The sequence below is a fragment of the Macrosteles quadrilineatus genome, unplaced genomic scaffold (assembly GCF_028750875.1).
Source record: "Macrosteles quadrilineatus isolate MER2022 unplaced genomic scaffold, UCM_ALF_1.0 Scaffold_2__2_contigs__length_208266976, whole genome shotgun sequence".
NCBI lineage: Eukaryota > Metazoa > Arthropoda > Insecta > Hemiptera > Cicadellidae > Macrosteles > Macrosteles quadrilineatus.
In genome coordinates this window covers 132,039,731-132,063,435 of record NW_026542595.1, presented here as the reverse complement: position 1 = coordinate 132,063,435, position 23,705 = coordinate 132,039,731, and the positions used below count along the sequence as shown (strand labels likewise).

The following is a 23,705-nucleotide window of genomic DNA, read 5'->3' as shown; positions in this document are numbered from 1 at the left end:
CGCCTTCTGCATCCATTCTCACAAAATGTGTAGTACAAAGTGTCACAAAATGTACAAACAACCTCATAACACACAGTGTCTCACTTTACTGAAACCATGGGATCGACCATGTGGGTGCTCAAGTCGCCTTGCCATGCCGTGCCGTATGCATCTCAAATCTCCATCGGGCACGGCAAGGCGAGGCAAAGACGTCTCGCCTCGCCTTGCCGTGCCGTGCTGTATCAGGTGTGCGGCCGGCAGAAATCATTTTATTTGGCAAGACTTGTTGATGAACAGGTGCTTGCTTCCTGCTATTTTTTATGTTACCTATTTTACTTATTGTTCTCATATTTGTTTGAACAGATTGTAAAATAAATTCTGAAAAACAGAGTTACTATGATATTAAGGTTTTCCACTAATTTCGTAATATAAAATTATATTGCAAAAGCTAATTTAAACTTAACCTTACCCATTACAGGGGTCCACGACAATGTTATTGGGAAAAGTGAAGCTGTAGGTTCTCGAGTTTTGCACCACTATCTTTTGATTTTCACCATCCAGATCAGATTTTATGATACGCTGGCCATTTTCTTCTATCCAGTAAAGATGTCTGCTGACCCAGTCAACAGCTAAGCTTATCCGCTCGTCACCTGTGTTGTTTACTATAATTGTTTCTTTGGATAGTTGGAAATCTTCATCAAATGTAGCTCTGAAATCAATTGAAAATTGGTTTGGTAATCACCATCCTGATCACTATCGATCACGAATTAGATTCTATCGATCACGAATTAGATTCTATCGATCACGAATTAGATTCCATCGATCACGAATTAGATTCTATCGATCACGAATTAGATTCCATCAATCACGAATTAGATTCTCAAGTGTACTGTACAGAAATTGTAAACACACCAATTTAACATGCTTATGGTTATACGAATTATTAATTAATTATTGGCTTATCAAAATAGTTTACTACCACCTTAGTGATAAAGCATTTAAAAATGTAACAAATCCTTTTTTGTTGTCATTCCAGTTGTACAGACTTGTAATACAGATCACTTTTGTTGTTAATGATTGTGTTCTTGAGAAGATAAGAGGTGTGTGACAATTTATGAACTATCGTAGTTAGCTTACAATTTCTTTATATCATACTAAGTTAAGCTGTTATCTTCAAACAGACTTTATTGCCTCCCCTGTGCAGCAGTCGCAATTACCCAATAAACCTAATTTTATTTTAAATCTGACATTTAGATTGAAGTATTTTAGTAAAAATATAACCAGAAAGCGGAAATTCACTTAGTTTGCAGGTTTGCTATGGCGAAGGGTATATCTATAAGTATAAAAGAGGGTATTAGTTTGTTTGTCGTTTGTTTGTCCTTTATGCGTTACCAAAACTGCCATCAGATCGTGATGAATCTTTGGGAAGTTGTTATATACTCCCCCGGGAAGGTTGAAATAAAATTTAAGAGCTCTGTTTTAGTGGTCTTTAAAGTTCCCATGTTATCCTTTTGGAGAAAAGATTTGTTTACATTTGAACAGATGGATACTTTTGAATTTACACTATCGACAGCTAAACCATACATTGAACCATACAACCATGTATATAGTAGTTTAGTTCATTGTAAGATTGTGTCATTGACTTGAGAAATAATTAAACCTAGGTGAAACACGTTGATTTGGACGGTTACTCTTGAGGTTTCAAGCAAAAACCATCGATAAATGATAAATACAGTAGCTCCATGTTTTGGAACAATTTGGGTTGTTCGTGATTCAGCAGCGAACTTATGGTACATCCAATATTAATAATTAATCACTCAAATGAAAGCTGGTATTTTACTGAGGGTTCTTAGACCAATATATATATATATATATATATATATATATATGTGTATATATATATATGTATATATATATATATATATGTGTATGTATATATGTATATATACATAGATATATATATATATATATATTAATGTAGTTAAAACTGGTGAAATACATCTTTAATTGGAGTAAGTATTCGATAAAAAATCAAGTTTATGTTTTTTGTTCGAGAAATACAGTAATTAAATGAAATCATCACTGCTTGATAGTAAATCTGTGCGTGCATACCTTGTATTTAAGACCAACATTATGAAAATCGGTCATAGAAGAGCCAAACGAACTCGGAAAAGAAAACCCAAATTAATTTAACTCCCCTAAGAAATGTACAAGGAGGAAGTTGCTTTTGTGTATGACGCGGAATATACGTCAAATAAATGGATATCGATGCTTGATGGAAAATCTGTGCGTGCATACCTTGTATTTAAGACCAAAATAATGCAGATTAGTTTGGTTGGAGAGCCAAACCTACTCGTAAAATAAAAACCAATATTTCATTATAGATTCTGTTACCGTAGATGAATCAACCTATGGTTGACGGTAAAAAAAAAAAAAAAAAAAAAACAGTGAAATTACGTTTTAGGCTTACTGATAAGTTAGATAATAAATAATATGTATTATTAAAAATAAAAAAAAAATCGAGTGCTCTAAAAATGTTAAATACCTCCAGAGATTTAAAATTAAATGGGTAACTTTCTTGAAATTGCAGCAACGTGTGACGGGCAAGCTAGTAGTTTAATACAATAATATATTTACCATTTACCTCATAATACAGCTGTTTGCCAAGTAGAATATTAAGCGTTCATTGTATAAGTAGTCGATGCTCCGGAATTGAACATATTCTTCATCCCTGAGGGGTGGAAGAAGTTCTTTCGTGGCGAGGTCAAGTACAGATACTATATCATCCTGTACAATAAGTATTTTAACAGATATATTTGTATCTGAAAGCATCAAATATCAAGCTTTAGCAAAGTAAGTATAATTTGTGCGAAAGCATAAGTAGTAAAGCAGTTTTTGCAGTTGACTTGTTTTTTATAGAGTTAACATTTGATTAGTATTTTTTTTTATGTAGGCTCATAATTTTAATTAAGTAGCCTCTACAAGGCTAAGCGTCTTCATTATTAATACAAACTTTTGGACCTTAGTATACATTTAAAATAGTTTTATTTAAATCATGGTTAGAGCGAAATACTTGGGTTTTGGATGGTTGCATTTATATTCTAAAGAAAATCAATAGCTTTGTATACAGAGTTCACTTATATTGGTACTGACTGGCACTGACTCTCCGCTCCGACAAATACACCAGTCAATTAACTTGCTCTATCAACAGGGTGAGTTAATTGATTACATGAATTAATTGGTTTTATTTATGTATGTAATTTATTATTGTTTCATGTAACCTTGTTTTTATATCAAATTGAATGCCCTTTAAAATTATTTTTAATATAAATCGATAGATTAATTGGTTTTATTTGTATAAAGTAAATAATGACAGAAAGTCCAATATTTTTAGAAAACACAAAATTCTCAATTACGACCAAACGGTTCGGAGTCGGACTATGGGTTTATTGCAACATTTTGTTCCTTTTGATCATTAGAATCCATTGAAGAAGTTATGGGCGTCAGTAGAAACTCACCCTGTATACAGAGTGTCCCAGAACTCTCTACCAATATTTTGGGCATTGCTTCTGGGTAAATAACATACCTAAATATCATATTTAAATTGTCCGGAAGTCCTTAGTTACTCACACTGCCACCATTTTGTTTTTTTTATGTTATTAATTTTTTCTAAAGAATGGTTAAACATACGAAATGGAAACAGTGCACAAAACCTTTACTACAACTAGACAAAGCAACCAAAAAACTATGACGATTTTCCAAAATCATAAAACAAAATGGCGGCCATTTACAATTTTGTTTCTTAAATAACTAGAAACCGTTGATTTTACAAGAATAACTCTTTTAAGGCAATTCTTATACAAATCGATTGACACCTTATTTTTCAAGATTGAACGAGTATTTACTGAGATATGGTAGTTTTAGTGACACGTGACCACTGGAGGTTAGTTGCAGCGCAGGCTGAAAGCGAGATTATAAAAAAAAATAGTATAAATAATTAACTATCCTACAAACTAAAATCCTTCCACTTCACCTTCTTTGGGCCTTTCATACTCTTCCGACAATGGATCTAATTTCCAAGGTTTGTCGTCTTTCCAAGATGTAGCAGTCATTGCTTCGTCTCTATCTCCCTCCAACTCTGCTCTTCCTATTTTTTTACCCTGGTGATCCACAAAAGATCTATTAATCAATTAATCAATTATTTAAGATGGGGACGCCACTATGTGCGTATTTTAACCCAAATATGAGTGAAGGATGAGTGTAGAATGAGTGGCGCGATCTTGTCAGGGCAACTGAAAAACCTTGATTTTATATCTGTTGGGATATATATTTTCCCTGGTTTCAATAATTGTCAGGGTACATATTTTTATTTAATTTTCAGTTACTTTGTTGTATTAATACTTATACTTATTACTTATTACTTATACTTATTACTTATACTTTATTACTTTATACTTTTTTTTGAAATGGCGACCATACAAAGTAGGTATTTTAAGCCAAGTATGAATGGAGATGAGTGTATGATGAGTGGCGCGGCGCGATCTTGTAGTCTTGTTAGTGACTAAGGCCGACATATTCCTTAGACACAGCTGTTAATTAATAGCCCGTCGAAGCTTTAAATCCTATTCTACTAATATTATAAGTGAGAAAGTTTGGATGTATGGATGGATGAATGGATGGTTGTGACAAGTAAACGCCAAAAAATACTAAACCGACAGAGTTGAAATTTGGTATAATAATAGCTCGATTCATATTATTTTTTTGCATTTATGACAACAGCTAACTGGTTTAGGTGCAGTGGTAGATGTGCTATAGCATACTTATGAATTAAAAGAACCAAATTGTCTTAAACCGTATCCTCTCCCATAACTGCAATAAGCATTTTATATGCTAACCCCGTACGAAGGACGGATACTCAGCTAGTACTATACACATTTGACCATAGTGTACGATAACCTTAAAATTTTTCTTGAAAAAAACATTAAATCGATTTATTCTCCAGCTTGAATACTCTTTCAGAAAAAATATATGCTTGAGGTGAGGTGCTTAAGGATGAATGTGATGGGGCCACTAAGTACTTGAGAATAGTACCAGTTTCTGAGTATTAATAAGTAGTATTATCTATATAAATAAAATTAGAGTTTTGTCTGTACATTGCTCAGAATCATACATTTTTAGGTTATTTTTACGTTTTATACATTAAAGAAGCCGAAACAAGTCTCATCTAAATTTCTGTCTGTCTGTCTGTCTGTCTGTCTGACACACTCAAGATGGCATTTTACGCAATCTTCTCCAGGAAAACGAGAGTACCTATCAAGACCCAAGTCATTTTAATGTATTCACTGGATTGGCGAGAGTGTCTTTAGCCATTAAAATATGGTCTCACTACTTTGTAATTAAAACTACGGCCGTTCAAAAATGCAGTTTTGTGCGATTTTTGTCAAGTTTTCTTCCAATTTGTATCACATAATCATCTATGAAACAACGAACAGCTGTTCGGATCAAGATTATTTTTTCTAGCTGTCACTGAAATGTTTACAAATGTTGTTTACAAACACCACAACCATTTCCGATCACGTTTTGAAGGCAAATCCCATCCAAGTGAGATTAAAAACGTTTTTATTACATAAAGGATTTAATTAATCGCAAGTGGAATAATATAGTGTAACCGTAAATTAAATAACTAGGCATCATCAAGGTCAGGAACCAGAAATATGTGTATAAAATTGTTTTGGAGTTTTGATAACCAGAAAGAAGACATTGAATCAAGATTGAATCAGTGTTGTATACGGCTGGGAAACTTAAATTTACTAATGACCGTCGCCAATAGCTTAGAAACAATGTTCCACTCATTGACGGCTCTTCAATGGCGGTTGTGTAAAGTGTAAAACAAAAAATTACAACTGCAGTGGGTGATTGTAACAGAGGTTTACGGATGATGCTGAACTCGATTTTCCAATGTGTCACTTTCTGTTCCTACCATTGACTATATAAAGTCAATAGTTCCTACTCACCGTGTGATGCAATCGCTGGACCATACCAATAGGCCCATATCCCTTCTCTTGGGTACGTGTGGTACGTATGCTTACCCAATTATTTATAACAACCCTTTCGACAACGATCCTTGATACCGGTACTTTTCCATAGAATACACGGCCTACCTAGGTACTTAAGAAATAAAATTATAAACGTCCAAAAACCCAACGTTATGTGATTTTTGTCACATTTCCTTATAATGTTAATATATATACCAGCAACCATTGTTTAGAGAATACGTAATCTATTAAATAACAGAAAGTTATGTTGTATAAGGTTTTTTTTCAAACTGACACCGATAAGTTTACATTAAGAGTTGTGTACAAATAAAGCAATTAATGGGAAATAACTTTGATTGCCGATAACTTTTTACGAGAAAATCCAAAACCAAGAGATCAATAACCTTGATTAACGCATATAATTGGTCGGCTGTACTACAGTTCTTAACTGTAAACGTTGGTTTTTGGTACGGTACTGGTTCTTTTCCTTTTAACCTTTAGTAGCAGCAAGAATAATTTTTACGTACCAACACATCACAGTAATTTACAAATTAGTTATCGTTGGTGTTGCATCTTATTTATTACAGGCGTAGGCCTATTCAAATTAATTGATGTCTTAACTGTATAATTTTTGCTTTTTCTGTCTGGATTCCAAAATGTTATGCTAAGAAAACGATAACGCATTTTAGTAAAACATTTATTCAGCAAACCATCATGAATTGTTCAAACACTTTGAACGTTGTTTATGTATCAATAGTTCGTGGCCTATTTTGGTAATTTTTATTACAAATTACCAATCTAAATCGTCTATAGTAGGCCTACTGTACTTCATTTCATATAGCAAACCGATTCAGATAGCATTTCGACAGAATTTCGAGTCATCTCCGGTCCAAGCAAATATAAATTGTTATGATCAAATTTTATGGCATTAACAAAGATTTCAAGATACTAATTACTACAAAGATTACTAATTTTATATGTACCTTTTTATGCTTAAAGCGTAGCAGATTCCCTAATTAAGTTCGGTATTTTTGTGTGTATGTATGATGGTAACGCATTAATGTCCTTGTTTCTCAATGTTTCACGGAAAGGACAAGAGCGCCTTGATAATGAAAATGTCAACCCGAATAAAGTGTTAAATTAAGAGGTTGAGGTAGTACCTTAAATACTTTTAACCATTGTTATAGTCCTTTAAATTCTGAACAAAATTGTACAAATCCCATTTCCGTATATTTACTCTCACCGCTTACACATGATAAAGGTTGTTGACAAACTTATGGGAGAAAGTATGTGTCAGAATGCTGATACCGTTTATTTAGTTTAATCATTGGATATAACATATGGACCAACAATTAAGATCCGGGTGAAATTTAATTGCGAAGCATTAGTTTTGGCTTGAAACTGTCAGATACTGTATTTGCGAAGGAATAGTTTTGTCAGCATATCTGAAAGTATGCAAACCAACTGCTGTGCTTTATATAAGAAGGTTTTAACTGACTATGATAAGATCCCCGTGCGTAGAACGGGCACACAGCTAGTTAATTTATATAATTGTGTATTCTTATATAAATTTAAAAAAAATTTGAGAACAGAAATAAAGTATCAGGCGCTTCATTATTTCCATAAAAGGAAGTGTATACACCAACGTGCATAAGACGAGCTTACAAATAAGCAAAATACCATTTTCATCCCAATTTATCTTTCAAACTAACAAATCTATCATACTTGTAACCTAATGTTTAATTTAACCTAGCAACCAACCCAGCCTAATTGCTTGATCATGATAGTTTATTATAATAGTTTTGTTTTTGTCACTTAATTAAAACATGAACTTAAACATTAGGCACCCCATTGACAAACATTTTTTTGAAATCTTTATATCTGGTTCGTAAAGGCTGCAGACTCTTACATAAACGTTGTTGGACTTTACTTGTCAATTCAGCTTAAGTAATTACTTACTTTTAAAGCATATGTGACGTTCACCGATGGACTCTCTGCATGTGTTACGTTTGTCACTGGATGTATGTTGTATGTGGATCTGAGACTCAACTTATCTTCGTAGTGACTCAACTTATCTTCATAGTGACTCAACTTATCCTCATAGTGGTTCAACTTATCCGCATAATGACTTAACCTATTTTCATAGTAACTAAACTTTCCCTCATGTTGGATCAACTTATACTCATAGTGACTCAACTTATTTTCATAGTGGCTCAACTTATCCCCGTAGTGACTCAACTTATTCTCACAGCTGCTCAACTTATCCCCGTAGTGACTCAACTTATTCTCACAGTTGCTCAACTTATCTTCGTACTGACTAGACTTATTCCCATAGAAACTCAACTTATCCTCATAGTGGCTCAACTTATCCTCATAGTGGCTCAACTTATCCTCATAGAAGCTCAACTTCTCGTGATAAAGTAGTAGATAGTAGTGGTTCAACTTATTCTCATAGAAGCTCAACTTATCTTCATAGTGACTCAACCTATCCTGATAATGGCTTAGCATGGTAGTTTGATTGTTATCTTCAGGAGAACTACCAATTCCTGGAATAGCACTAATTCTTGCTCGATCAAAAGTAAAGGCAAGAGTGAAAGTTACGTATAAACTTAATAGAAGTGTTGTTCTCATGGCTGCTGGTACAACTACTGAGTACCGAGTCTTTGATTCTAGTCTCACTATCAGCCGACCCACCGACCTTGGATGATGTCAGCTGGGCACAGTCCTAAGAGGTTGATAAAGAAACTATTAATAAACTAGTTTTTTTTTCAAAAGCTGAAATCACTTTAGTATTAGTGCTGATGGAAATTTTTAAATGTTATTATAGGTCAATGTTATTATCAAATGTTATTAGAGTAGTGTATTGGATTATAGTGGCCGAGTAGACCCCACCTGGTGATAACTCGCGTTGTGGTTTTTATTGGCAAGTCGTCGTGTAACTCACTTTGTTTTAGGCAGTCTGGGCTTAACTATTGGATAGTTTGGACGAAGCCCGAGTTGCGTAGTCAGCAACGACCCCCTAGGAGAGTGGAGAATCGGCTTAGGCCTGATGGTGACTTTTGTGGGACGTTTGTTTTGGTGACTTGTTTTTGACTTGTTCACAGTGCCCGTGTATGAGCCAGTCCTATACCGGTTAGACCCGGCTTTTGGCCTAGTAGTTTCCCTGACCTTATCGCAGACCCTGGAACTTTACCCAGCCATTGTAGGCTGTGTGTCCGTTAGCACAATAACTCGAGCACAAATGGTCCAATTTCAGTGAAATTTGGTGTAAACGTGTAAACCTACATTTATTTGAATGAGTTGGTGCCAGAATGATCGGACCATGGGAACGGAGGTTTATGGGGGGTTTTATGGCGTAAAAATTGGTTTTTCTAATTTTTGACCCTAAAAACATAAAATTTAGCAACTTTTATCCAACACATTTTGTAGAGCTTAAAAAAATTTAGTTATTTTGTGCCTAATGGTTACGGAGAAAATTCCAAAAATTGTAAATTTAAAATTCATGTTATTCTTATGGAGAATAATTCAACTGTTGTACTTTGCTTAATTATGAGGATATTTTGATCACATTTGAAAATGCATTTTGTCATACTTAACTATTAACTTAAAAAAATACCCTCCCTGTTGCAGCAAACCTGAGTACTCGTTAAAATAATGCTATTTAAATAGTGAATAAATGTGACATTTTTAAGGAGAAATTTTAGTGTAAATTTAACTAGGTAATTGGAATTTTGCTTATTGTGCAGGTATGCTGCGGTGGGGTATTATCAATACTTATGGAGCCAAACGGGATGAAGCCCGTGGGTAACAGCTAGTTACCATAATAGCCATCAATTCCATCAGTTAATTTTTGCTTGAGAAGAAATTAGTTTTGAATGTAGTTGCTTAGTTAGGTTGTTTAGTTGGTTAACTAAATTCTGAAATATCCATCCCCATCACATTAATCATGTATACAGTTGATTGCAATGTTACATTATGCACCACGGCACAACGCCTGGGTTTGATCATCAATATCATCCCTCGCCCCACACAGATCATCCCCATTGTCAGTGACCGCTGTTTTGACTCCTTTGTAAGCACAATTACTGCAACTACTGACGTATCAATGTATGGGACAAAGTACATCTCTTAACATGTAAAATTACTATGCACACGCTATTAATTACAAAATGAATATAAAATCCTAGAGCTCAAAGGTTCATAGGTTAGTAGATAGTTGTAGATAAGCCATGTGAATTTGGACGGTCATTACTTAAGCACTGCTTAGTTATATCAATCATCTTACATTAAAAAAGCCTCGCCTTAAATGAGCACATGTAAGTTACTCAGTGATACATCTAATATGATATAAAGAAACATCTCCTTATTTTTTTAGGTTTATCATAAACATCTAAATCATACCTCATCTACGTGCCAATTTTTACGATGAGTCTCGACTTTAATGACAGTAAAATTCATTTTATAGCTATACTTTGATTTATATGAACCGGTGACCGGCCTTAAGATTGTTTTTAAGGGTTTTGTGGGGGGGGGGGAGTTTATTCGACCGTGAAACCTTATGTACGTGACTCTGAATCCGCAGTGATTGGGGGACGTTTTGTCTTTTTATGAGTGGTCTGAACAATATGATATTTGATTCTTATTTCTTACCATTGTCTTTAAATTCGATAGATTGCGGTTTTAGCGAATTTCCCATATAGGAAATAAACTATTACCGTAGTACTCATGGTAAGACCTGGACCCGGGACCGATTTACTTTTTCGTTTTGAGGTCCCTAGAGGCCAAAAACACCATCCGTTCAAATTCATATATATATATGAATTTGAACGGATGGTGTTTTTGGCCTCTAGGGACCTCAAAATGAAAAAAAAAATCGGTCCCGCGTCCAGGTCTTACCATGAGTACTACGGTAATAGCTTATTCCCTATATGGGAAATTCGCTAATAACTTTACAAATATGTTATACGTTCCCATCGACCAAAGGACTTAACAATCATAACTTTTAGAAGTTAATCTCTTAGGAGAGGTTATGTTTTCATTTATTGATTCGTTAACTTATTTGCCAATTATAATCAGCTGTTGTCCGGTAAAAACTCGTTACAATAACAGCAGTACTTGATGAAACCCCATTTTGCAGGCGACAAACAGCTGTTTTTTGGACTTATTTCATGCATGGAAAGTCTTTTATAACAGTGTAGTGTTGTGAAAACTTCTTTTATATATCATTAGCGTTTCCAACCAGGAGAAAAGCTTTGGTTAGGCACAATCAATATTTGGTCCATATTTAGCCTACTTAAAATCAACAACAGAGCGGCACCCGCTGATAAGGCGTCACATATTGACAACGTAATGTTTGAAGTTAACTGTATGAAAACGAGGTATTCAGAAAACGCTTAAGAGGCCCAGATGTCGCAGATGTGTTTTAGATTGAAATTTACATTCTTCTTCCAACTCTTGTTCGGGTAATGCTCTAGCAACTATCAAACTATTCCTCTAGTACGAACTCTGTTTTCAACTCAGCCGTTTATTGGTATTAGCAACCCAGGTAGAGATTATCAGGAAAAAAAGTGTTTAGAACTTTTGAAATGCTATGGCCTTTTAGGGATTTATTCAAATACTACTATCTTAAACACATAGTGTAAATACAGTTTTATTTTAGGCTTCGTTTTTATTTAAATTTCTTTAAATGCATCAGGTTTACTACGCACGCAATCATTAAATCTTAAGTAATAAATCTTTATACGAAATTAGTTATTGGCGAAGTAGCTGAAAGCTCACCTCCAGATTAGATTTGAAGATTGATTGTTCAATACCTAAAGGGATAAACCATTCTGGACCTTTTAACCTTAACATTGCTGGATGATTGAGCTATCGTGCTCCCCAAAATACTTTAACAGAACAGGTATAAATCGTAAACATAAAGAAATTAAGTTACTGGTCCTAATTCCATACTAATTCCATTCCATTCCATTCCATTCCTAATTCCATGGTGTAGACAGTTTCATTTAAACAATGTTATATTATATTTTCATAACAAGTGTAGACAGTGAGCCATTACTTAGACCCACTTTCACTCGTGTTTTAATAGCTATTTACATTACAAGTGTAGTAAGAGCGTTTTTACATCACGCAGGTGAATGTTGTGCAACGAGCGGAAGCGAGTTGCATAATTTACCGAAGTGATGTAAACACGCTCTTGCGTAACGTGTAACGTACAAGATTTTACCTGACCCGACAATATACAGGAGGTTACGAACAATATTTTTCATTGTCCATTTCACTCATCTTCTAACAGTAACGTTCATTTACAAACAAAAGCTAGGTTAGGAAAATTCTTCAAAACATAACAATAAAATTCAAGCGCACAGCTGATTTCTAGCGTTGAACGTCGTTGGCTCCATAGAGGTATATTTTTTAAGTTATCCACTCAATGTTATTTAAATGGGTTTCATTACATCACCGAGTGAGTTTTTTTTTTCAACTTTACATCACTCGAGAAGTAAGGAAGTTGTATACATCACGCTTGGGATAGGGATGTTTAACATGGCGGGTTAGGTAAACGTTATTTTTCGCTACACTACAAAGAATAATTATTTTCTTAAGTAGCTTTTTGAACCTGGACCCAGCTGTCTCTGATCATTGGGCTTTAAATCAAATATCCCGGTTAATGACACGTCTGATATTAGCCAGTAAGATAGCTACAAAAAACATCTCACTTCATTCTACACTCATCCTTATGTTATTTTATACAACGACCTGAATCATCTACCTTTGTACCAGTACACACCAAGTAGACATTGGTGAATTGTAGTATTTAGAACCGGGCTTTACAAGTGAATATCCTTCAACTAACCCTTAGTATATTCTAAAGGCAGTTAAATTTTGCCCAAACTTTAAAAATTTACTTTGGTCAAACTTTACTCACAGACTTCCAAACAAGTGAAGTAAAACGTCATTGAAAGGCGACCGCTGTCGTCCACGCCTTGAAAATAACCATTCTGCACCCTTCTATCAGTCACCGTTGTGCCATAAATCTCTTAAACGGCTTTTGTGTTTCAAACCGTGTGAAATGGCTGTTTATTTGGGTCAAACTCATAAACGTCGAACTGTGTTTGAAGAGTTACGGAATGTTGTTCTGAAACGCGGAGCTGTAAATCCGACTTGTGGTATGAGTTTTGATAAGCAGTAAATTTTATGCGTTTACTACGGGCGTGAAAGTAAAACGGCTTCGCAGTTAGTTAGAAGTTAAGTATTTGATGTAGTATTTGGTAGAAGGGAGTTATATGTTTTTACGCATAGATAGTTACTACGCAGAAGAAAACGAAATGTTTTTTTTTTATCTGTTGTATGACATAGCTACACATACATCAATCATTTTTTTAAACAAAAAACAAAACGTAATTTTACCACTTGGTTTGGTAAAATTTTTCTTTTAGTTCATTTAAGGGGTTTATATATGCCTTGGCAACCAAGTATCGTGTATAAGCAGCGATGAAGCATGTTTAAGAGCTCCGTAACTTTAAAACATAATTAGAAAAGATACTCACGATTTCTTAACAGTGAACTCACTTTTAAAGTCCTTCATTTGAAGGCAATATACTCAAATAAAGGCTGGCCCAAAAAACATATTTTTAAGGACTTACAAAATTATTGCATATAGGATCTTACTAAAAAATTAGTAGCGGCTAAAACAGTTTGATTACTAATCGATACCGTTAATTTGTGGACACAAGTGGTAAGAGAGGTTTTTGTAGCGAATTTAGATCTCTCGTAGAATAGGCTACTAACTAGCCTATGATAACTACGGACATCAAAATGTGATGCTTTCTTTATATTTTCAGTTTTTACAGATTTACGTTACATTATGAAGATATTCAAGTGAACTAAATCTCGACATATAAGTAATCTATTGTAGCAAAGGTAATTATTTATCTTTATACATATATAGCTCATCTCCATCCAATTTTAAAATTAAACATTTGAATTACCGTTCTTTAAATTCGCTAAGTAGTACAATCAAACTTAAAAGTAGCTCATAGTTAAAACTGTATAGTAACAACTTCTCAAATATTAAATAGAACATTCATACAAATGTTTTCACCATTCATATTTTCTTCTAAAAATTCATCTAAAACTAGTATAACCTAACATTTATCAGCATACTTCAGTTTGATCTTGTGTTTATTTTTTTTACACTCCAAATAATGATGTTTTTCGTTATATCGAAATTTAACACCACTATAATATTTTATGTATAATATTTACCATCGAGTTAATCGTGTGTAAATATATGTTTCTAGTGTTATACGTATGTCTATATACTTTCCGTTTCGTAACATGTTTGCCACTTTTCTACCAACTAAAATTTCACACCTCAAAACTAGAGACTATTCAGTGTTAAAGCACTGGAATCGTAGAACCAACAAAACAGTCTGACTCACCCATTGCCCTAGAGATTTATTGCCATAGTTGAACCCTTCCCGGGTGTTTATGTCACCCCCTCCAGCGTCAAAGGGTGAGCGGTCGACCATCAACTGTAAATATTTACAACTCGCCGTATATCAATTTTGTTATGTCTAAACACTCAGTCTGGCCTATTGACGGTTGTATTAGGCTGTCAGTAACTAACGGTGTTTACTTTTGCTCGATTAGGCACGAGTCCTGTTTTTCCCACCGGTCTGACCCGCTACAGTTCCCTGTAGTCTGGGTCGCTTTAACCTTTTAGAATAAGTTCTAAGCGGTGTAGGCTTTTAAAGACGGGTTAGCCATTGAAAACCCAACTTGTATAAGTTGAGGAAAATTTTTGGTACCTACGTATTATACCGACACTCCTAATAATTATAGCATAACCTGACTTAGCTTAACCTAAGGGTGGTTAGGTTAGGTTAGGGAGATTTTGTTTTTAACTAATTAAAATCTTATTTGGAAGTCGATTAATCGGTGTGGTCGAATTGGTAAGGCTTGTGAAACAGACACATGTTCGCTGCATGTGAAGAGACCTTTAATTTTCCTATTTATTCTTTTTTACTTTGTAAACTTCAAGACGAATATTTACCAAAAAATTGTTTGAATATAAAAATGTTGTGTGTTTATAAAAACTATCACTTATACTTGCATGTATATTTTGTTTACACCATTATCATATATTATGCGTTTTATTGTAAAAGGAACGGCCCTGGCTATTGTCTTTTTTACTATGACATGTATATTTTAAATTAGTTAATATCTTAAATTAATGAAAACTTGTATAATTATTTTATTATTAACTCACCTAATTCCTCTCAAAAAAACGCTGTCAAATTCGCAGGAAAACAAAAGAAAACCCTTTAGTTTACATGAGCGATCTCAAATGTGAAAAGGCACGAACCATACAACAAACCAGACTTCAAGACTTAACAATAGTCTAAAAAGCTACTTACTGTAACCCAAGTCAATGTATTAAGGTAGTTGTTATTCCAAAACAAAGTATTTTTACAGTGGATCAGCTGTTTCCATTGTTGTATTGTTTCTATTTTTATTCAACGGTCACTATTCTTGTTTCGTTTTGTCATATGTTGTTGCGACTTTGTTAAGGTATTTATGTTTTGTTCTTACTAGTAGGTTCGCTCGCTGAGCTAGAGATACAACTGGAGGCATGGTGGAAAGAAAATACATAGGTGTGCTATTCCCGTAATATGCTGACGTCACTGAGACTGAAAACACCATTTTATCATTTAGCAAAATTATATAATAAATAACAATCAATGGGACTGTAATTAAGCCATAGCCAATGTGCTGATTGTTTTTAGCTAGTTGGTACCAACATAACAAAATAGTACAGCATGTCGATTTTCTAGCAGAGTTGCCGTGCCAGTGCTACACTCCAGTTGTATTATTAGCTCAAATTAAATAACTACTTTTCTGGCGGATTAACGTCAAACTTTGTACTATAAAGTTTTATTTTTCAGCATAAATTTTTGTATTACTGGAATGAAAGTGTTGTTACAGATTTTATTTAGCTCATACTGTGAAAAGATCAACATAGTTTTAATATTGTATGTGCCAGTTACGAGTTAGTTTTATTTGTTTGATATTTATTTTTGAAAAGAGAAAATACCAGAACATAAATGCTAAATGAACAGAATGACATTTTTAAATATTTTGAACTATAATTGAAGTAAAGTAAGTGTTTATGCACAAGCGCAAATTGTTTATGAAAATTATATTATGATGGAAAGGCAGGAATGTTCTATTTCAGTACCGAATCTTTTAAAAAAATTTTTTTTAATTTTTTACCTATTAGGTTTCGCTCTTGGTCGTTAAAGACTGTCTTATTTTTCAATTTTAACTCTATTATAAGCTCCAGACTTAATTTTTTTTTTTCAAAATTTCTGGATATGACGGCTCTAAGTGTAGAAATCATCATCATTATGGATACTTTAAGGTAATTTATTTGTTTGTATCTCTAAAAAATATATTTTTTTACATTAATTTCTTACTTGGATTTTAATTCTTACACTTACTATAATAGATGCATTTGGTTTCAATATCCATACAAACTCTCTTATACGTTATCGTAAGGACTTTTTGCTACACTACAACGTTTTAATAGGACTTTCCAGGCATGAAATTTGTCCAAAAAACAGCTGTTTTCCAACTGTTCAATCAAATGGTGTTTCATTACGTACTACTAAACTGTAATTAATTTTTACCAGACACCAGCTGATTATAGGCCTTATTGGCAATAAGTCAACGAACAATAAAAGAAAACATAACCTCTCTAGAAGTTGTGCATAGGCCTAGAATAGTTTATTTTTATTTTATTTTTAGGTTAGTAAGGTGAAAAAGTATCGTACATCAATCGTCCAAAATTTGTTCACCGTACTCGTATTGTAATCCCCCCTCGTCCGGTAAACTTAGTAACGTAATATACAATTACAAATATACATTGACTGTGAGGATGTAAGTATACCCTCTTTTAGAACGTGATCCACTTGCATGCCTAGACGACAGTAGTCTATTAACGTGATGAAAAACAAGCGGAAATGCCAATCACGAAATTTGATTGGTTAATTAATTGAACCTGAGGCCCCTGACTACCAAGTTGGACATTGAACTGCCGTTTGAACCCCACTGGGAGCAAATACTGTTTAACATGGTCTACATTTAAATGTTTACATTTGCGTGGATAAAAATCTCTAAGCTGTTTTTCCTTTTCACTATTACATAGGTGACTGATACAAATCATATATATTATTTTGAAAAACTATTTGATAGTTGGATTAATTGTAAACTGGTGTCATTTATTGAAGTTAACATGTCAAATTATGGTTTCATTGGTATAGCCAACTCTCCTAGTAGAAGTGTCAGAGGACTTATTTTTTGCAATTACAGGGCCAATCTGCTTTGAATTGTACAGTTAGGTTCTTTAGCATTTAATGAAAGTTAATAGCACTATTGAATATATACCCTATATATACCCTAGGGTATATATTCAATGATAGCACTAATCTATGGATAAATTTCCATTTATCCCTTAAAAATCATAGCATTTCCACCCTAAGATAAGGCACAGGGAAATATGCACTGCTTTCAATAATTCTGTTGAAAAAATTTAATTATTAAAATAAATCTGTACAATTCCTTTTTACACTTTTTTTTAATTAGGTTGTATTTATATGGGCATTCATAAAGTTAGTTTTGGAATTATGTCCTATTAATTATGAAAGTATAATGTAAACTGTTCTCTTAACTATTCTTTAGAAAAACTATAGTATTACTACCAACAAAATAAAAAGCTCACTTTAGCTCGCCAAGTGTCACAGTAATATGTTAATGATCTTTAAATATTTGTTGACCATTTTTGTTAACTTTACTATATTTGGTATGTTTTCAAATAACACAGCATATGTTCTTCATTGATTTGCCTGCTTCTCTGTTTGGTTTTTGATAGAGTATTCAACTATCTCTATCATTCGAGTCGTTGCTCTGACAAGAGCTGATAAAAGATTATCAGTGATGATTTATTTATATTGAATTTTTACTTGTACTGAGAGGGTATGTTTTGAAAGAGGTTAAAATTACACGGGTGAGTTATTTTTGTTTTATTTTGTTTACGTCACGGTACTAAAATTTGAGGAACAGTAAAAAAGAAAATATGAAAACCTGTTAATGAATTCCGTCTTGTTCCTTTATCTTGTCCTTTTTTATAAAGCTGGAATTAATTATTTTTGTATTTGTGCAATCCTCTACAAGGTTATCATAATCTTTTCCACGTCACCCTTGTCTTGACCAATTCAATATCTCAAAACTGCCCGTAAGCTTACCACTCAAAATACTAAACATACTCGTTTTCTACTCATGTAAAAAAGTTTAATGTGCAAGTAATTGACAAATCAAGTGGTTTTCATACGAAATTTAAGGATTAAAAATCCCCTAGTCACAAGTAATAGTTATTTGTGTGACTAGTGGTGAAAGTGGCACTTTGCTGCACACGAGAGCAATGTTTACGCTCGAGCCGCAGGCTAGTGCGGAATGATCTCGAGTGCAGCAAAGGCCTTTTTCACTCGTGTTACACATTATATTTTTCCTAAAGTCACTATAAAGCATATAAATAATTAGTCTTTCAAACACTATACAACACGTTTTTAGGTTCAGCTGGCAACACAAATAGGTGCCCTAGAGAAAGTAGTACCCGCGGTCCGTATCACTCCGCTGTTTTTCATCGGCAAGAAATGTGCTCCGCGTTTTGAGAATATAGTTCCGTATGTTTTTGTAATTTGAAGTGGTTTCCGCGCCTAAAAAAATGCTTTACAGGTATTTTCTTGTTTATTAAGATCGTAGGAATGTTTTAAAAACGTTTAAAAGAAAAGTCCAGAAAGTTCAGAATTACCGAAACTATAAACACGAAATGACAGATTAAATCGTAGTTATAATAGTCAATCAGCTGCTCATAGTATTATTATCTTTAAGTGTTGCCAACCTATTTCCAAGCGTACACGGATTACGTGCATAATAGAACCACGTTGTTTTGTGTTGTTTCGTTGGAATCCTGATGTGCGGCAAAGTATAAACCGTACGACAAAGTATAAACCGTACGGCAAAGTATAAATATGCAGCAATTAGCAGCTTTCTGTACTATAAACAGTACAAGGAAGCCAACTTTGTCGGGTGACTGTAGGAAAAGGTATTTTCCTTCTGTAACCTATTTAATGTAGAGAGTAAAACCATAGATAAAACATACTGGTTAGTCTATGGTAAAACTTAACAAAGAAAGAGATGCCTAAAAATTTGGACAGAAAGAGAGAATCGTGTTTTTTTCATTCTTATCTGTTAGTGTAAAAAAGGCCACATCCAAAATTTTATGTGAATTAATCAAAATTACATAGGTAAATGGCAAAACATAGTAGTTCCTATGTTAAAGTTCAATCAGGCAATAGTAATGTCCTTCTCTTGTAAACACATATTTTTGTAGTCTTAAAGTTTTAAATTCCAAAAAGTAAACCGTCAAAAAGTTTTCAAAATACGTGATAGAGACTTAAAACACTGAGCATAAAGTGAATTTTCAACCCATTTCCACTTAAACTTGTTTAAATACCTCAAAACTTATCATTGCATAAAAGTAAACTTGTATAGACATTTAAAGCATTAATTTGATTCGTCGGATAGGTGGAGAAGGACAAAAAACAGGATGATAACTACGTTTATTTAATTTGTATTTCATTTCTAATATATTAAATTTTTTTTTTTCTTTGTAAATTTTTTAAACCCTGATCTTGTTATTTTATCTTACGATGACATTTTGTTGGATAGCATCAGTTTAGAATCGATCTTTCTTCAAATCAATTAGTCAATTAGCTATATCAATTATTTAAGATGGGGACGCCAATATGTGCGTTTTGTTTTACCCAAATATGAGTAAAGGATGAGTGTAGGGTGAGTGGCGCGATCTTGTAGTCTTGTCAGTGACTTAAGGCCGACATGTTCCTACACAGCTGTTAATTAATACAGCCAATGGCAACTAAGGGACCTACAGTTTATAGTAGAATCCGAACCACATTTTTCCTAGTAATTAACTAACTGGTCTAATTATCGGGATAGCACTGCGGATAGTCGTAGTACTCACTAATGCGGACGTTAATCCACATCATGGAACATCACATCCACAGTGCATGCCTACAAATATCCACAATTCGTGACCTCCTATTAGCTGGATTACAGGACGACGCCACCGTCCCAGTCATCTTCCCTGATAACTTCAGATATAAAATCTAGCTCTGAAACAACCTGGAATAAACTCTAGTAGGAAAACACGATGTTGGTAAAAATAATGTTTCAGCTCTCTCATGACCTCCTACACCCTGATACCTCGGTCCGGCTGGTCACCTACCCCCATCTCCACCCAGAAGATGGCTCTTCTAAAGTCACCGGTGGATGTTGTCTTCTTCGCCTACACCAGGAAGAACTACGCCAAGTACGGGGGTAAAGACTCTCCTGGACCGGAACCGAACCACGAGGAAACAGTGGCTGAGCTCAAGTACATAGCGAGAGGTGACATGATCAAGGTTCCAGACACGAGATACAAGTAAGCACTGTGTTCAAATTTGTAAACAAGATAAAGCAAAATGCAAATTGTTTTTACGCAACAAAAACTACACTACTGTAAGAAAACTTGCCAAAACAAGCTCATATGTTGGTAACCCTGTTTTCTTTACGTCGCGTCGTTGCCAATCAGCTGATACATTGTTGCATATTTATCTATGAGCTTTAGCCTTGTTAGTAATTTATTATGAATAAGACTCAACATGGTGTACCAACGTATGAACTTGTTTTGTCGTTAAAATGTGTCTTCACGGTGTTTGGAATTTTCGTAGGGTTAAAAAAATAGATAGGATATCTAATTCAGTAATGATTTTTAATGATACCATTCATTTTCCATAACCCTTGTATAGCTTACTGTTGTAAATAATCATAATAAACACATATATGTTTAGAGTGTTTAAGATGTTTAACTATCTTATAAATACAAGTAGATGGGGGGTTCCAATTAGTTTTTTTTTTTTTGTTTTTTTTTTATTAGACAAATATTGTTACTGTTTAAGAAGTAGTATAACTGAGTACGTACGGTTTTTAAGTTCTGCTGTCGACTCAAGATAATAAAATAATAAAATAAAATAAAATATGGAACAAAAAATGCAGTTGATATGCCTTTTGTGAGGTTTATTCAGCTGTTCGAAATAATTTCTTGAAAACACAAAAATACGTCAAATGACACTTGTAATTTGCACTTACAGTATACGGTTTACTCGTAGCAATTCGCCTATCCTATTGGGTCTGATGATGATTGGAGTGTCCAATCGAAATCGATCGCCACTCACCATCTTTTATATGTATTTACCGTATTGTGGGTAAACAGTCATAAATATAATAAGTATTATTTTACATATTTTTTGTGCTTTCAGGTAATTTAATAACACGTATGATGCTAATAAAGAAGTTATTTAAATCATTTCTGCATATCATGTACTGTAGGCCTAATATCTATATATTAATAGGCAAGCATGTTTCTTTAAAACCTTTTTTCTCAACACGTGTACATCAGGGAAAATCTACGCATACTGTTAGAATGATATTTTCCTGTAGATGTGCACAATCCCTTTAAAAACTAAATTAGGCTCAAACATAAGCACAAAAAATTAATTTGAATTTTAAACAAAATTAACATGGGCTTTATGGGTTGCCATGCTGGTGACGAAATAACAACGAAATATAAACAGAAAATCAAAACAAATGGAAGAAATTACAATCAAATGTTTTATTTACAGAGTGGGGTGAAAAATAGAGAAGCCTGAACCACAGATAAAACATACTCCCTTGTGTTGCTTAGTCTATGCCTGTGTACCTTTGACTTACAACTAGATATTCCATCCCTATGTTAAAGTTGTCACAAGTTTTTTATGAAATTCGTCGTAGTTGATGTGGGTCACCAACTGATTGCGCTGATCTAAATGATTAATTTCTCTCGAATACACGATGATTTTTACCAAGTAAAACTTATGGAATGACATATTAAGAGCTATAGCAACTGTTATAACCCATCAGCTTTGTCAGCATTGTCAGCCACAAAAAATAAGACGGAAAATATAATTTTAGACACGCATACTGTGACTGGCTCACACAACTACATGATTTTTTTTAATAAAAAAATGCGACAACTGGTCCATATAGATGGGATGTCAACTTCAGTATCCAATAGTCAATGTGTGTACATTACATATTTTTGGTGGTGTTTTCGACCACTGGACGACCACTAGTATAAATAATTAGATAGGCATTTCTTTCTCCAGCCGATTTCAGCCTTTGAAGGCACTCGAGGTTTTTATCATGTAGCTTTTATGTCCGCTTTTATATGACTATGTGGCAGTTTCCTCTTAGGCAACGACGGGTGTGTGTATGAAGGCCGTGGATGGAAATACAGACCCTTCATTCCAGTCAAGTATGTTTCACTAAAATACTACAGGAGCATCTACATAACTTTTCTGGGTGATTTTAGTGGTAAGTGCGATGTTTTACATTTGATTGTAGAACTTTAGATCGCAGTAGATTAGTTAAGAGCTGTTGTCTTCAAATAACCAACCAAATAAAAAACTAAAATATTTCAGATCACTTTTGAACGTAGAATGTTGAAGGAGCACGGTTGTTTTGAGTCAAGGTTAAATCTTAGGAAATAATTATTTAAAAATATCTAAATTTGTCATAAGGTTGAGCTTATATTTAAATGGATTTCGTTTTAGGATCTTTATTTTGTAAGTGTTTTTTGTAAACCAAGTTTTACAAATTAATGTGTATATCTTAAAACCAAGAATTATAGTATATCGTTGTTGACACCTTTATTTTGTCTAAGTTTATAACAACTGATTTGAACTTTGCTCTAAAGAACACTTAAAATAATCTTTGATTAAGCTCTAGCTTGGGTTTGATCATAAAGCTATAGACAATTTGTTATTTCGCTGATAGATACTGAGACAGGATTCCTATATTTTACTTAAGGTTTTTCATATAATAGGCTAGTAGCATTATAGCCTGGAGTAATGTAATATGTTATTCATTAAACTAAACTCTTTTTAATTGTTTTAAATGTAAAATGTTACCAGAAAGCTAAGTAAATCGTCAGGGAGCTATTTTTTTCTGACATTTTAAAAGTAGTTGTTCATATAAATTGGGTTCCACTTCTTTTAATTGCAATTTAATCTTGTCATACTCAAGAAACCTTTTTTTACTTTGTTACTCATTCAACATTTTTGATCCATTCTATTACTTAAATAGTTTGTCTGTTTCAGAGGTTCCTCCTCCAGACTCCATGTTCAAGATGAGAGACGATTTTCTCTTAGATTCTGTCAGAAAAGGAAATTTACGGAAGAAATTTGTAATTATAACTTTTGCAACACCATGGAACACTAGCCATTCCTTAAGACATTAAAATACTTCTGGGTAAAACACTGAGCTTTACTACAGTAGGCTACGTAACTTAAATCTAAGTTATTGAAATCATTACAAATTTATACTTGAAAAATATATAGTCTTATTTGACTATTGCCCTATCATACAGTTAAAGATTAGTGATGATTATGATAGTAGAAAAGTTAACCAATGTGATGTTTTTTATTTCAAACTTCAAAGTGTTTGAGTTGTATGTTGTTCTAATTAAATGTT

The 23,705-nt window shown here is 33.7% G+C and overlaps 2 protein-coding genes across 4 annotated transcripts in view; one reads left to right on the top strand and one right to left on the bottom strand.

Annotated features, from left to right (window-relative positions):
- Positions 1-8,656, bottom strand: part of LOC128988041 (uncharacterized) — a 13,316-nt gene extending 4,660 nt beyond the window's left edge. The window contains exons 1-4 of one of the 2 annotated variants that reach the window (XM_054409222.1): positions 7,974-8,656; positions 4,013-4,139; positions 2,624-2,801; positions 449-688 (exon numbers count right to left, since the gene is read on the bottom strand). In XM_054409222.1, the coding sequence (XP_054265197.1) occupies positions 449-688; positions 2,624-2,801; positions 4,013-4,139; positions 7,974-8,645 (1,217 nt within the window). In that variant the 5' untranslated portion in view covers positions 8,646-8,656. The remainder of the gene's footprint in view (positions 1-448; positions 689-2,623; positions 2,802-4,012; positions 4,140-7,973) is intronic. The other variant, XM_054409223.1, reaches the window with a different exon arrangement.
- The window catches only part of LOC128988042 (peptidoglycan-recognition protein SB2-like), a 27,650-nt gene extending 3,945 nt beyond the window's left edge, over positions 1-23,705 (top strand). The window contains exons 2-4 of one of the 2 annotated variants that reach the window (XR_008490325.1): positions 20,332-20,577; positions 22,428-22,547; positions 23,333-23,705. Coding sequence is in view for 1 of the 2 variants with exons in the window: in XM_054409224.1 (XP_054265199.1) it covers positions 20,339-20,577; positions 22,417-22,547; positions 23,333-23,472 (510 nt within the window). In the remaining variant the exon portion in view is untranslated. Of the gene's footprint in view, positions 1-20,331; positions 20,578-22,416; positions 22,548-23,332 lie in introns of both variants that reach the window. The other variant, XM_054409224.1, reaches the window with a different exon arrangement.